The following is a 16,127-nucleotide window of genomic DNA, read 5'->3' as shown; positions in this document are numbered from 1 at the left end:
CTGGTAGCCTTGGGCTTGAATCCCAACTCTGCCTTCTAGCAGCATCGAACCTCTCTGACTTTCAGCCTGCTCACCTGCAAAAGGAAGGGTAATAATAAAAGTTATCTCTTAAGATTGGTGGGAAATTTAATGAGATGATCTGGCAAAGCGTAAAGTAGGTGCTCAATAAATGGCAGTTTCCACTAGAATTACTGTGACTAACTCATTGATACATCAGGGAAAGCAATGATTCTTTTCTATAAGAAGTGAGAGGAGAGGGAGCTCCTTGATGGTCCAGTAGTTAGTACTCAATGCTTTCCCTGTTCAATTTCTGGTTGAGGGAACTAGATCCATGTGTGGCTTGGCCAAAAAAAAAAAAAAAAAAAGACAAAGAAGAGGGACTTCCATGGCCATCTTCCAGGGTCTTCCACTGGCAGTTCAGTGGTTAAGACTCTGCACTTCCAATGAAGGGGGCGCAGGTTCAGTCCCTGGTTGGGGAACTAAGCTCCCACATGCCACATGGTGCAGCCAAAAAAAAATTTTTTTTTTAAATTAAAGACAATGAAGAAGAAGAAGTGAGAGGGAAAACTCAGGCTGTAGCCATGTGTCCTGAATGTCAACTACACACTGGATGTGACAAGACAACTCTACTGTTGGTAAGAAGGCTCCATGAGGCAAAAAGGCACAGTCTTGTTGCCACTGGATCTGATTAGGAAACTGGCTTTGCCTAATCAAACAAAGAAATCTCTTATTTCAGGCTGAAACAAGATTTTGATGGCAGCTGCATGGTTTCAGCCTGTGTATTAACATGCTCCAAGAGAAGGATGGCCATCCTCCTAATCTCTCATTTGTCTTTCCCAGGCACGTCCACTGTAGTGTGCAAGCCTATAGTCATTGAAACTCAGCTCTATGTCATTGTGGCCCAGCTGTTTGGCGGCTCTCACATCTATAAGCGAGACAGTTTTGCAAATAAATTCATAAAAATCCAGGATATTGAAATCCTCAAAATCCGAAAACCCAATGACATTGAAACATTCAAGATTGAAAACAACTGGTACTTCGTTGTTGCTGACAGTTCAAAAGCTGGTTTCACTACCATTTATAAGTGGAACGGAAATGGTTTCTACTCCCATCAATCTTTACATGCATGGTACAGGGATACTGATGTGGAATATCTAGAAATAGCCAGAACACCTCAGACTCTCAGAACGCCTCATTTAATACTGTCCAGCAGCTCCCAGCGTCCTGTCATTTACCAGTGGAACAAAGCAATACAATTATTCACTAACCAAACTGACATCCCCAACATGGAGGATGTATATGCCGTTAAGCACTTCTCAGTGAAAGGCGATGTGTACATCTGCTTGACAAGATTCATTGGTGATTCCAAAGTAATGAAATGGGGAGGGTCCTCATTTCAGGATATTCAGAGGATGCCATCACGAGGATCCATGGTGTTCCAGCCTCTTCAGATAAATAACTACCAATATGCAATTCTTGGAAGTGATTATTCCTTTACTCAAGTGTATAACTGGGATGCAGAGAAAGCCAAATTTGTGAAATTTCAGGAATTAAATGTTCAGGCACCAAGATCATTCACGCATGTGTCCATTAATAAACGCAATTTTCTTTTTGCTTCCAGTTTTAAGGGAAACACACAGATTTACAAACATGTCATAGTTGACTTAAGCGCATGACACACCAAATTCTGTGGCTGCCATCAGTAACTTTCTACAGTACATGATCCGGATGAACTCAAATGCATGACGACTCTTCTTTTCACACTTGCAAATGAATGCCTTTCAAACATTGAGACTGCTAGAACCAAGCACTACCCATATCTCCATCTTTACCTGTCCAGTCCAGTGGTGTGGGAAGTTACCTTTTATAAGACAAAACTGAATTGTGTAACTGTTCTTTGCAGTGAAGATGTGTAAATAAGCGTTTAATGGTATCTGTTACTCCAAAAAGAAATATGAATATGTACTTTTCCATTTATTTATTCATGTGTTCAGAAACAACTGCCAAATAAAATGTTTACATTTTCTTTCATATCCCAAAGGTAATTATTCACAGGAGTTATTTTATTCTTGGTAATAGTATGTTGAGTAAAGAGTTTTATACAATGGGGTTATATTTGGGTTGAGAATTTATGTAGTAAATAATGAGTGAAGATGAACATTCAGATTGATTGCCTATCATTTATTATCAGGTTGATCAGCTGAGTTTGAATATTCAAAGGTGTTTCTAAAGGGCATGGTTTTGGGGAACACTTTGGGGTGAAATAGTGACAAATGGAAGAAGAGTAGAGAAACTTGCCTGTTACAAGATGGCTAATTAGACAGTTAGGCCCATCCTTTCCTATGTGATAGCTCCAGCTAAAAACATCATTTGGGGAATTTATAGAAGCTAAATTCAAGATCTTGGATTTTTAAAGCCTTCTTCAGGGACTTCTAAATGTCTGACTCTCAAATCATCTGACAGCTGACAAGAGATTTTAACCTTACAGCACTTGCATCAGATGTATCCAATACGAAGGCCTCAATCTGACCAAGGATGCTTTGCTTCTAGACATCAGTTCTGACATGTTACTGACATACTGCTGAGTGCCCACAAGGCTCAGATCTGACTTTCTAAATTCCCGCTCCTGGATCACATGGTATGTCAGCACCTAGCACAATGCCTTTGATAGAGTCGGTTCTCAAAAACTACTTTTGAAGATGCACATTTTATAAACTTAAAAATAAACTTCACAAGGCCCTTTGATCTAATCAGTCATATTTACTGAGTACCTACTAATGGGGTATCTTTTCTGTGGTTTGGGGAGGAAAACAGGAATAGAGCGTAGTCCTTGACCTGTGGGGCCTTAGAAGACTAACAGGGTGATTAGGACACAAAAAACTACAGAATAAGCTGTGAGTGCCAAATGTCACCTAAACATTCTGATTTTAAGTATCATAGGAGTGTCCAAGATGAGTTCCTGGAAGAAGTGGTCCTTGTTCGAACATAAAGGGAAGAGATGATTTCAAAAGGGAATCAGGGCAGAGGAGATATTCTTGGCATGATTTGGTTCTGTGTGCTGCCTTCATGGAGGGGATCAGAGCTTCCTCAGGCTTACTGTTACTCAGACACTTTTGCTGAATGACTAGGGGGGCAGGTGGGACAGACAGCAACTCTGGCAGCATGTATCTGGCAAACTTGAGGCATTAAAGGTACACATAATAGTTACATAGTCTCTGGGAAGCAACACCTTGGGGAGCTATTCAGAGGAACCAGATTCCTTTACCACATGGGGAAGATATCAACTCTGACATCAGGGTTATGGGGGGACGAGAAGACTCACCCACTCCCAATCCTGCACATAGGGAGATCTGGCCTTTGAATGTCTGACTTTCTTCGTTCCTTTGTCCAATAAGTAGCCCATGTGTGTTAGAGGGGGGCTTCCCTGGTGGTGCTTGTGGTAAAGAACATGCCTGTCAGTGCAGTAGACTTAAGACTCGCAGATTCGATCCCTGAGTCAGGAAGATTCACTGGGGAGGGCATGGCAACCCACTCCAGTATTCTTGCCTAGAGAATCCCATGGACAGAGGAGCCTGGCAGGCTACAGTCCATGGGTTGCAAAGAGTTGGACACAACTGAAGCAACTTAGCATGCACCTCTGTTAGAGAACACCTGCTTGATACAGATTGGGTTTAAGTCCTGTCCTGTCATGTACTGGCTTTGTCCACAGGCAAGTTACATGACCTTGCTGAGCCTCAGTTTCTTCATCTGTAAGGACAACGATGCCTACTCCAAGGACAACAGAAGGATTAAATGAAACAAGGCACACACGGTGAATTGAATTTTACAAATATGGCCACAACGATATTTCCCATCCTATATGCTCTATGAGAACCTTGCTCTAACCCCATCAAGACATGATGCCTAATTTCTTGATCCTTCCATCTGGATGGCCTGGTGACTGATAAAATGTAGTGGAAATGATGCAGTTTGACTTTTGAAGTGAAGTCATAAAAACAATGAAGCTTCTGCCTTGTGAAACTGGGAGGATCTCTTTTGGAGGCCTGAGCCGCTGCATACAAAGTGCTATTATTAGCCCAAGCCACCACTCTGAGGAAGCCCAAGCTTTGGACAACAGCCCCAGATGAGGTCTCAGCCAACCGCCACATCAGCCACCATTTTTGTGAGCGAAGATGCCTCCAGATGATTTCAGCTCTCAGCTGTCAAGTCACCACAGACTGGCAAATATTCCCAACTGAAGATCCAGAAATCATGGAGCAGAGACAAGCCATTCCTAAGATGCCCTGTCCAAATTCCTGACCCACAGTATCTATGAGCATAATAAAATCATTATTTTAAAAGGCCAAGTTTTGGGGTGACTTTTTAACAGCAATAATCAGAATAGCACATGGCGTGCTTAGCAGAGAACAGCACAAAGTGGTAACGAATCCACCTGCAATGCAGGAGATGCGGGAGACGAGGGTTCGATCCCTGGGTTGGGAAAATTCCCTGGAACAGGAAATGGCAACCCATTCCAGTATTCTTGCCTGGGAAATCTCCTGGACAGAGGAACCTGGCAGGCTACAGTCCACAGAGTTGCAAAGAGTCGGACACGACTGAAGCAACTGAGCATGCAAGTACCAGTTATTACTAGTGGGCCCCACACCCAGAATATTGTATGCTTTGGGGTCATGTTCTACCTTATTGCCTTGATGTAATTCACTGTCATTTCATTTCTAAAGGCTACCTCCTGTTTTCTATATGTTAATGGTGTTCAGACTCTGTGCCAGGCACTCTGCTGACTTCAGAGATGCAGAGATTTTGGATCTAGATTCTGGCCATTTGCTTTAATAGAGGCATTGACTATTTAAGTCAGCAAACAAACTGTCTAATTTACCTCGAAACTGAGACCCACAGATGTGAAGCAATTTACAACCCAGGCCTCCTGACACTCAGCCCATTCCTTTCTCCATTACATGGTGCTACCTTTCAAAATCGAACCCTCTGATTGGAACCTGGGGTTGCAGATGGGGAGAGAGGTGAGGAATGAGGAGGCTGGCTGAGATGATAAATTCAAGAAAGACTGAGAAGGAGGACATGTGGTCAGGTCCATTCTTGCAGGAATCGACTTTTCTGAGAGTTGCCCTCTCTCTCTGTACCCCTCATCTGCCCTGTATTATGCAACTGGGTCATTTATACCCAGCCGTAAATGACTGAACACCTAAACCCCAATCTAAGAAGCTGGGCTGGCTCAGCCTGAGCCAATCCATCCTCCTTCCTGGATATTTGGAACTAGAGCAGCAGAATCTGAGTCAATTGGTCCCAGGCACAACACCTGTAAGGGGATGATCTTAAATCATGTTCCCTTGAAGCAGCGGGATTTACTGAAGGAGTGCTCTTAGGTAAGTAAGGGACAGGGAGGAGCACGGAGCGGGGAAGATGTAAAGATGTACTTTCAGGAGAAGTCTAGCTTCAGCCTGAATCCAAGGGGAATCTCTAAAGCAGGAATGAATTGTACTACAGTGTGTGTTCTGCCTTGAAGCAAGGAGGGTGTACATTTATATCCCCCATCTGATGATCGGTGACCAAAGAATGTGGGGCATAACCTCGCAGGCATCTCCAGCTGAGAAGGTTCTAGTTGGCTAAGGGCAACCTTCCAGAGACAGGAACCAATGTGAGCAGCCATGCCGCAGGATGAGTTCACCAACCTAGCAAACGGCATCTGGGTGGATAACCAAAAGCATATGCTACAATGATGGTGTCTGAGGCACCACTCCAGTTTGGAGCAGCCACGGGGGTCTACAAACCAGAAGAGCAGAGGAGAAGAGAATGAAGCTGAAGCACAGAAAGAAGCAGGGGTGAGAAACTACACAGTCTGAAGGAGAGAGGGAGGGAGAGGAAAAAGAAGGGAAGAAGAGAGAGAAGGGGTAACAAAAGGGAAAGGGAAAAGCGGAGAGTAGAAAGGGAGGGAGGGGACTTTCCTGGTGGTCCAGTGGTGAGGAATCTGCCTTGCAATGCAGGAAACACGGGTTCAATCCCTGGTTGGAGAACTAAGATCCCACATGCCACTTTGAGCGACAAGCCCGTGGGCTGCAATCACTGAGCTCAAGCACTCTGGAGCCCCCGTGCCACAACTAGAGAGTCCGTGTGCCCAATGGAAGGTCCTGCAGGATGCAATAAAGATCCCGTATGCTGCATCTAAGATCCAACAGAGTCAAATAAATTAAAAGGAAGGACAGAGAGAGAATGGGAAGAAGACTGGGAGGCTTGGAGTCCCAGCTTGGGTCACCTGAGAACCAGACTCTGAGAAGTTAAGTGTTAGGTAGTACCTTTCAGACCAAACCCTGGAAGGGAGAAGGAATTAGGATTTGGCAAAGAGAGCAGCTGAATTGTGATGCAGTTCTAATATAAGCAACCCTGTAGGAAGCTCTAGAGCTGAGATGTCCTTTCTCAGTTTTCCCAAGTTGGACCAAGGGGATCAGACCTTTATACCTCTATCAGAGGTGTGCTGTCCCTGGAAGAAAGCATGGCCTTAGTAAGGCTGTTTTTTTCAACCAAGGCAATCCCCAAAGAGGGCAAACAAGTAGATACCCATCTTCTGGAAGTAGTCCCAGAAGCTGGGGAAATAAGTAATTTATTCCTGAATGAGGCAGCACAACTCAGCATCCAGCCCAGAGGAAGACAGATAAGGAAGAAGGCTGTGGGAGAGGGGAGGGGGTGAGTCACCCTTATTCCTAGTGATTGCCCATTTTCCACTCCATCCCTCATGAGATCCAATGGTGTTGTTCCCTGCTGTTGAATTCCTTGAGATACTTCTGTAGCCTTCTATTAACAAGTCACTACATACATACACACACATACACATTTTGTTTTATATTACTTTGTGTGGCTTTCTGTACTTGTCACAAAATTATTTTCAACTAAGTCAGAACACTTAGGCACAATGTACTATAATGTAGATATGATGGCAAGTACTAGATATTTCTGTCTCCTTTTTTTCTGCTACTCCAACTGTATACCTACACCTATGGACACAGAAAGTTCAATTTCATTGAAAAAGTTTATTGACCACCTACTATGTGCAAAACACTATGGTATACAACTCAAAGGAAAATGAGCAAGAAATTGTCCCTACACTTAAAAGATTTGCATACCACTGGGGCTTATTTCTAAAAGGCAGCAGGCAGAAAAATTAAAGAGGCAAAAATAAGTCTTATATGAGAAGTGAAATGTGACTCATATTTTCCCCTTTTTGCCTGTAGGTCTATCCTGATGGTGCCCATGTCAATTTTCTCTTTAGGGCAGTAGACAGAGTAGTTAACGCCATGTATTTTAGACTCAAATAGACCAAGTTTGCATCTCAGTGTGGCCATTTATTAGTTCCGTGACCCTTGGTAAGTTAATCTTGTCTGTAAAATGTGAATAATGATCAAATAGAGTCAGTTTGTTGTGATATGTACTGTTGTTTTTTAAGGTGTACAGTATGTTTTTTCCTAAGATAGAATCGGGTTCAGAGGGGTTTATTGTATTGAGGCTGTGTGATGTTGGCCAAGTTTCCTCAGCTAGCAGGAAGTCATTCTCAACTACTAGTGGTCTAGTGAAGAAAAGCCTAATCCCATCTCCTGTCTCCAAACCGTGTCCACACTTAATGAGTATTTAAGAATTATAATCTGTAAATTCCCAAATACACATGACCGTTTTGCAACCCCAGTTTCTGATCCCTGAGGAGACACAGTGGTCAGGATTCTTTTGGTTTTCAGTTGCTGAAATCCAGCTGAACTAGTTTAAACATCAAAATGCATCTAGTTTCAGAAAAACCTGGGCTGGATATGAAGATGATATTATCATTCATCTGTCTTTCTCTGACTCTTGGTCCTATTTTCCTCCATGTTGACTTCTTCCTAAAGCAGTCTCTCCATTCTTGGCAGAAAGACACCCCCAGCAGCTCCGATGTTGCCTCTTACCAGTTTTGTTGTTGTTGTTCAGTCACTAAGTCATGTCTGACTCTTTGCAACCCCATGGACTGCAGCACGCCAGGCTCCCCTGTCCTTCACTATCTCCTGGAGTTTGCTCAGATTCATGTCCATTGAGTCAGTGATGCTATCTAACCATCTCATCCTCTGCCACCCCCTTCTCCTTTTGCCTTCAATCTTTCCCAGCATCAGGGTCTTTTCCAATGAGTCAGCTCTTTGCATCAGGTGGTCAAAGTATTGGAGCTTCAGCTTCAGCATCAGTCCTTCCAATGAATATTCAGGATTGATTTCCTTTAGGATTGACTGGGTTTGATCTCCTTGCTGTCCAAGGGACTCTCAAGAGTCTTCTCCAGCACCACAATTTGAAAGCATCAATTCTTTGGTGCTCAGCCTTCTTTATGGTCCAATTCTCACATCCATACATGACTACTGGAAAAATCATAGCTTTGACTATACAGACTTTGTCAGCAAAGTGATGTCTCTGCTTTTTAATACACTGTCTAGGTTTGTCATAACTTTCCTTCCAAGGAGCAAACGTCTTTTAATTTCATGGCTGCAGTCACCATCCACAGTGATTTTGGAGCCCAAGAAAATAAAATCTGTCACTGCTTCCACTTTCCCCCCCTTCTATGGCCAGTTTAGCCATGCCTATATCCTCTTTCTTAGTAGTTCTAGCAAAGGTTGGGGGCTGATGCTCATTGGCCAAGTGCCCATCCCTGAAGCAGTTGCTTTGGTTAAGGATAGAGTGCTCTGATTGGCCAAGCTTGGGTCAGGTGCCCACTCCTGGACCCCATGGATGAGAACCATGTGGAATGACAGTAAGGTAAGAGCAGTTCGCTATAGTAAAACTGTGTGTGTGTCAGTCGCTCAGTCGTGCCTGACTCTTTGTGACCCCATGGACTACAGCCCACCAGGCTCCTCTGTCCATGAGATTTTCCAGGCAAGAATACTGGAGTGGGTCGCCATTTCCTTCTCCAGGGGATCTTCCCAACCCAGGGATCCAACCTGAATCTCCTGCACTGCAGGCAGATTCTTTACCGACTGAGCTATAAGGGAAGAAGGAAAGGATGCTATACAGGTAAAATGGCAAAAGTCATCAGCAAGAGGTGTGATCTCTATTGAGATCCTCTACTTAGAGAAAAACTTATCAGAGGAGAAGCCACACCCTCAGATGTGTTTAGAATCCTTTCACTAAAAGGTTTCAGAGAGCCCTTTCAGTTCTTATTTTGTGAAACTTGAAAAAACAGAACCTCCTAGCTTTGTCTATTATTCATGATGATTTATTGTTACAATTTCTATAGACATTTAAAAATGGTGTTTGCTCAAATATTCTGTTTTAAAATATTTAAACGGATAACCTTTATTTTAAAAGGATGTTTTCCCAAGAGAAGTCAAGCTGCCAATTCTGATTTAGTGGCCACCCGTGCCTGGGAGATGAGACCGAGTGTTCTACATCCCTTTCAGTTCTCCTGGATGTGTTTCCATTTCAGATCAATCTCCATCTGGCGAGGGAAGCTCTCTCCTGGCTCTAATTACCTTGAGGTTGGCTTTGCAGATTAAAATCTTACAGGCTCCTTGGTGGCCCAGGACTTTCCCTGACTAAGCTTTCCCATAGGTATCTCATCATCTGCTGGAAATGATCATAGGTCAGGCTCAGCAGAAAACAGAACATAAAGCACTGATTTCTGTTAATAATGGTCCTTCAGAATCAGCTAGAAAGCAAACTAACTATACGGATTAACTAACAAACTAACTAGCCACACAGATTCTGGGGACCTCACCTCAGATTCACTAAAACTGAATCTTCAAAGACTGGGATCCAGGAATTTTTATTGTTAAACATCACTAAGGTGATTCTAATGTTGATAGCTCATTTCCAGTCCATTAACTGGAATCTTGGGGCCCCTACTCTAAATAACCACATTGGACTGACCACTGACATATCAAGAGCACCAAGCCTGTGATTACAAAAGTTGGCCCAACACTCTAGAACGTGCTGGCTTCAAGAACTGCCTGGGGTGAAACATTTTAAATTTCTTTTGGCCTCAGTCTTCTCTATAACTTATTGGAACTGGATCAGGTCCTTCCAGTTCTGAAAGTTCTGTATCTCTGTGTTATTATGGGGGGAAATTAGCTTGGATGTTTGGAGATCTTGGCCCAGTACGGTCACTTTTATATTTTTGTGACCTTGAGAAGTCATTTTTATCCTTGGGCCACAACTTCCTTTCTTTAAAAGTGAGTTTGGTGGAGAAGGAAATGGCAACCCACTCCAATATTCTTGCCTGGAAAAGTCCATGGACAGAGGAGCCTGATGGGCTGAAGTCATGGGATTACATGACTGAGCATGTGTGCACGAGGGTGGAGGGAGATGGGTTGGTAGCAATAAAGTGGTAGAACTAAAAAAAAAACTGAGTTTGGGGGTTTCTCTGGTGGCTCAGTGGTAAAGAACCTGCCTGCTAATGCAGGAGACATGAGTTTGATCCTGGATTTGGGAAGATTCCACATGCTGCGGAGCAACTAAGCCTGTGCACCACAATTACTGAGTCTGGGCTCTAGAGCCCAGGAGCCCCGGCTGCTGGAGCCCACACGCCCTAGAGCCCATGCTCTGCAACAAGAGAGCAGCCCCTGCTTGCTGCAACTAGAGAAAAGCCCACATAGCAACAAAGACCCAGGACAGTCAACAATAAATAAAATTATAAAAGTGAATTTGTTGGAGTACATGAGTTCTTTCTTTTTATAATTTAAAAGATTAAGATAACAATGAAGCCTTAGATAATCCTTCAGAATTATCTGCTGAGATGCACAGCATGAAGAAGATGAGGATGAGCACAATATCCTGTTGATTTGAATTTGCTGGGCTGAGGCTCTGCACGCAGCATTTGGTATGTTGGTGTTTAATGGATATGACATTTCACTGCACCAAATGGGAATAGAGTATTTTTAGCACAGAATTCATCAAGGTTTAGTAAAAAAAGACTTGTTCTCTGAATGGAGTGTGAAGAAGCAGAGATACTATTTTGAAAGACCAAACACAAAGGCCCCTTCCTCTCCACTATCACAAAATAGTCATATGTGCACTTATTTTCACCACAAAGCTTGAAGAACTTACTCCTTTCTATATCTCCTAAAAGGCGGTACTCCATCTAATGCAATAGCTCTGCCAGCTCACACACATTCCTTCTGTATTTATATTACCTGTGAGTGCGTGCTCAGTCACTTCAATAGTGTCCGAGTCTGTGACCCCATGAACTGTAGGCCACCAGGCTCCTCTGTCCATGGGATTCTCCAGGCAGGAATACTGGAGTGGGTTGCCATGCCCTCCTCCAGGGGATCTTTCCCACTCAGGGATCAAACCTGCATCTCTTTTTTTTTTTTTTTTTTTTAAACCTGCATCTCTTATGTCTCCTTCATTGGCAGGTGGTTCTTTACCACTAGCTCCACCCGGGAATCCCCGTATTACCTGTGAACTTGTGTTAAATAGGTTAAAAACACTGTTAATCATCAAAAGCTACCACTTACTGAGCATTTATTCTGTGCAGAACATGTATTGAATGTTTTACTTTTATTTAGTAATCCAAGCATTGCAAAAATCCCATGATTATCACTATTTTCTAGAGAAGGACATGAAGTTCAGAAAGTTTCAGAAGTCTGTCTAAGGCATATAGCTAGGAGACAGCAGGACCCAGACTCTAATCCAGGTCTGTATTTCACAGACAAAGAAAATGAATTTGTGGTTACCAAAGGGGAGAGGTAAGGGAGGAGGGACAAATGAAGGGTATGGGATTAACAGATACAAGCTGCTATACATCAAATAGATAAATAACAGTGATATACTGTATAGTACATAATAACCTATAATGGAATATAATCTGCAAAAATACTGAATCACTATGCTGTACAACTGAAGCTAATGCAATATTATAAAGAAAATATACTTCAATTAAAAAGGACTTCCCTTGTGGCTCAGCTGGTAAAGAATTCACCTGCAATGCAGGAGACCTGGGTTCGATCCCTGAGTTGGGAAGATCCCCTGGAGAAGGGAAAGGCTACCCACTTCAGTATTCTGGCCTGGAGAACTGTATAGTCCATGGGGTCGCAGAGAGTCGGACACGACTGAGTGACTTTCACTTTCTTTCAATTAAAAACAAACAAACAAACAAATCCATCTTAAATCAGAGCCCTAGTGATTGACCACTGTACTTGCATCGACTGTATCAGGCAAAATAGGCTGGGGTATATGGTAGTCCTTTGGAAGAACTCAAATATTACTGGCTTAAAATTATAAAGGTTTCTATCTTCTTCATGCTATTGAGAGCACTGCTCCAAGTCATTATAATCTTCATAGATTAATACATGTTTTGATGGAATAACTACTACATGGACATTACTCTGTATCAGAGGTGAAAAGAGCCTTGACAAAGTGTGCACTGGCTGCTACTACTGTTTTTATTGCAAATCTATTTGATTTTTTAGAAATTTATTTTCATATAATACTTAAAAAACTTTTTAAAAGGAAAGTTTCCCAAAAACGGAGATTCAAGGGGACTAAGTTCCCTCACTGCCCCACCCCAGCCGTCTCTTAGAAATGTCACTATTGGTTTGATGAGGATTTTGCTGTCTCATCCCCCTAATCTAAGGTCAATATGCCCTGTAGTCATCAGTGATATGAACCAGATGTTCATGCTTACAATATTTACACTGGTGTGGGGGCAGAGCACAGACCACTTCTAAATGCACTCATCTGCTAAAATGCTCTCTTAGGACAAACAAAAACGGCTACGCTTAGGTGGATCCTCCCAGAAGTTCATCCCAGTTATCTCACTGCCAGCCTGAATCAGTGTGCTGGAAAGGATTAGAGGGACCAGCCCAAGACTCTGAAGAAGTTTACATTATAAAATAAGATTTAACATGTATTAATGGTCCCTGATAACCCAGTATGTTGGGGTATCTAAACCTAGTCTCCTTTATTTCCAGGTACCAAATTTTACCGCCATTAGTATCTTTCCAAATCTTTTCCCCTTTGCTTTCTGTTTAAAGGGTCAACCTGATGCTGATATCTGAAATTTCTGCAGTGCTCAGATACCACTTCAAGGATGCTGTAGCAGATAAAGCATAACAGTAACAACTATTATTACGCTGTAGTGAGTGACTTTGTGTTTAGAGGCCCCCAAATAGGAACTATCACAAAACGTGGGGGCAAGGTCAAGAGATATTATCACCTGACAACAAATCGAATGAAAGGCAGGGCAGAGTTGATGAGCTCAGACATTTTCTGGTCATATTTCAGGGTCCTTCCCAGAAATAACCCATTATCCTTTATAATGGGAGCCAGAATCACTCACCAATCATGTGAGATAAACTCTACCTGGAAGCTGCAACATGGCTTCCTGCCATGCTCCTTAATAACAAGAGGGCTTGGTATCTGTTAAGGACTGCTGAGGAAGGAGAGTTTGGAGGATAAGAATTGCAGTTTTTGTGGTGAGGGGGGGATGCGACCCAACGGTTAACAGGCAGAACAAGCCCACTGTGGTCTGCAGAGGGCAGCAGAACCAGACTCCCCCTGCAGGTGGCCCCAGAGACTGTGTGCAGCTGCCTTGGACATCTGAGTTCCAGCAGATCAGGCCCACAAAGGGTGGTCCCTGGAAAAAGTACAACTGAAGTGGGAAACAAGGTTTGGGGAAAGAGATTTCCTTTCCTGAGACTGTTCTGGAAATTCCAAGAACAGAGTCCAGGGGCTACCAGGGTTCAAGAACTAGAATAATAATTAAAATTTTGCAGAATAAATTTTGCCAAGGTCTTGCTTCAGCCTGTTGAAGAAGGCAGGGGCGGGGATGGGTGGGGGGAGTGGGTGGGGCAGAGAAAGAATCTGAAACTGAGGAAAGATATTTAAATAGTATCTTGCTTTAGTATTATAAACATATTTTCTCAGGGGGAAAGCAACACCCCGGAAGGTCTGTCCTTGAAGCCGATGTTCTGAAATCGATCTGCTGGTGCGCCTCCTGAGAGACTGGATAAATCCTCCAAAGCCTGGTCATCCCAAGAGGAGCCATCAGAACAGCAAATTGGATCATGCAGACCTGAAGGCTAGAACATAAACTCCTAATGATTCAGCCAAGATATAAGCAATTAATTAAATTCAGTCTGAAACAGCCATCCATCCTACCCTGCAGGCCTTAGCAGATTCATCTTTGCTTCACCTGGGTCACCAATGTCCACCAGCCTCACAACGAAGAGAGATAAATAACATCTTCCCAATAGATCTCCTACCCTCCATCCTATTCTCCAGAGGGTAGTGTTCTCATTCAGGTGATGCTGAGCACAGTTAGGGTCATACAGTCAGAGAGAGGGTCTACGTGGTTGCCTCCCTTTCTTCTTTGGTTAAGCTAGAGATGACTATATGTAATTGAATTTTACTGCCCTTAAATATAGAGAGAAACATCGAGCCTTGTGTGTGTTGGGTCAGTTACCAAGTATCACTCACAGTTATTGCTAGCTGAGATGAGCTTCCTAATGGGTCAGAGCAGTAAAGGAAATTTTAAAAAATATTTATTGATTGACTTGGCTGCCCTGAGTCACAGTTGCAACAGCAATGGGATCTCTGATCTTCATTGTGGCATGCAGAATCTTTAGCTGTGGCATGCAAACTCTTAGTTGCCATATGTGGGATCTAGTTCCCTGACCAGACCCCCTGCATTGGCAGCACAGAGTCTTAGCCACTGGACCACCAGGGCAGTCCCAAAGGAAATTATTTTGATGACACTTTGTTACTCTAACTAGGCAAAACTGTTGCTGTCAAGTCCTGGCTCTAAAGCTAAAGAAAATTCTGCCTCCTTCTCCTCAATTTCTTCCCCTCCCCAAGTCCTCTCAACAGAGTCCTATTTTGGGGACTCTTCTCTAGCAGAACTGGAGGAGAATAACACAGAAACTGACAGATTAGGCTGAAGGAGCATGTCCGAACTGTTTTGGAAGAGAGAGACCCAGAAGCAGCTGTGTTAAGGGCAGTGGGTGGGAGAGGACATGGGAAATCTATGAAGTGTTTCTGTCAGTTACAGCCCTTTCCTGACATTAAAAAACAATGTTGCTTGACTGTGTTCACTTGAAACAAGTCTTCTTTGATAATGGTCCCTATGAATCATAGTTTCCATAGAATTACAGGAGAAACTGACATAATTTGGCCTCATCCTTTGAACAAGCATTTGCATAATCAGAGTAGGTTAACCTAAATCTGATGAGGAATGTGGAAAATAATCCAATTTACAGGATCTCAAGTTACCCCCAAATAAAGCAAATGGGAAGCCAAATACTTATCAAAATCCTGCTGTTTCTGATCTCTTCCATGTTATCAAACCTAAAGCTTTCTAGAGTTATCTTTGCGGCTTTAAAGCTGTTGGAGACATTTTGACTCCATCTCACTTGGAAAGTTTCTTCTTCCGGGGCCTTTGGCTTTGACATCTCCTGGTTGGGCTCTGGTTGCCCTTTAAAACCTCTCACTATGGCCCAGGCTGGCCAGGCTGTGGTTTTCTATTTTGATGTCTCCCCCACAGGACAGGACAGGAAATTCCTTTTTCCATCCTAAGTGGACCCTTCTAGTTTGCAGAATTGGAGACATTTAAAGAAGAAAACAGTTGTTAACTGTAATTACAGCCACGAGATCCAAAGGCATGTAGTTAACCAAGTGTTAAAAGTGGATTTAGGTTTTACACCTATATGAAGCATGGGATGGGGAGTGGCTTTTCCTACTAAAGAAGGAAAACAGAAAGAAGAGGTAACATCAGCTAGAGAAAGTCTTCTGGTTACAGATAGGAAAAACAAATGATATTGGAGATGCTGGGGTTCTTTCTTCCACCATCTCCCTCTCTGTCTTTCTTCATGGAAGGAGGATTAGGGCAGCGATAACCAGGAAGAGTTGGAATTCACTGGGGAAATTATCTCAGAAGCAGGCTCTGGAAGACAGCACCAGAGAAACAGGTCCCTGTGTAACCATGGTGATGAGCTGAGGCAGGAAGGGGTGCGGAGAGATGGAGCCAAGATCCAGTGCAGACAGAGGGCAGGGGGGTATGCAGGGAGGGGAGGGGCACCCAGGTCACAGGGGAGTATGACAGGAACTGAGTCTTTTCAGCTAAATTCAGGTTTTTAAAAGAAGAAAGAATTCACTTATGACTGTAATTCATTGAG

The 16,127-nt window shown here is 43.2% G+C and overlaps 1 protein-coding gene across 3 annotated transcripts in view; it reads left to right on the top strand.

Moving 5' to 3' along the window:
• The window catches only part of LGI1 (leucine rich glioma inactivated 1), a 50,441-nt gene extending 35,483 nt beyond the window's left edge, over positions 1-14,958 (top strand). The window contains exon 8 of one of the 3 annotated variants that reach the window (XM_070464092.1): positions 13,882-14,958. In XM_070464092.1, the coding sequence (XP_070320193.1) occupies positions 13,882-13,955 (74 nt within the window). In that variant the 3' untranslated portion in view covers positions 13,956-14,958. Of the gene's footprint in view, positions 1-840; positions 2,034-3,709; positions 4,342-13,881 lie in introns of those variants that run through there. The other 2 variants (XM_070464093.1, XM_070464091.1) reach the window with 2 other exon arrangements.
• Positions 14,959-16,127: the final 1,169 nt, after the last annotated feature.

The sequence above is a fragment of the Odocoileus virginianus genome, unplaced genomic scaffold (genome assembly GCF_023699985.2).
Source record: "Odocoileus virginianus isolate 20LAN1187 ecotype Illinois unplaced genomic scaffold, Ovbor_1.2 Unplaced_Contig_15, whole genome shotgun sequence".
Lineage (NCBI taxonomy): Eukaryota > Metazoa > Chordata > Mammalia > Artiodactyla > Cervidae > Odocoileus > Odocoileus virginianus.
Note: the sequence above shows the minus strand (reverse complement) of the source record. Positions and strands in the feature narration are given on the sequence as shown.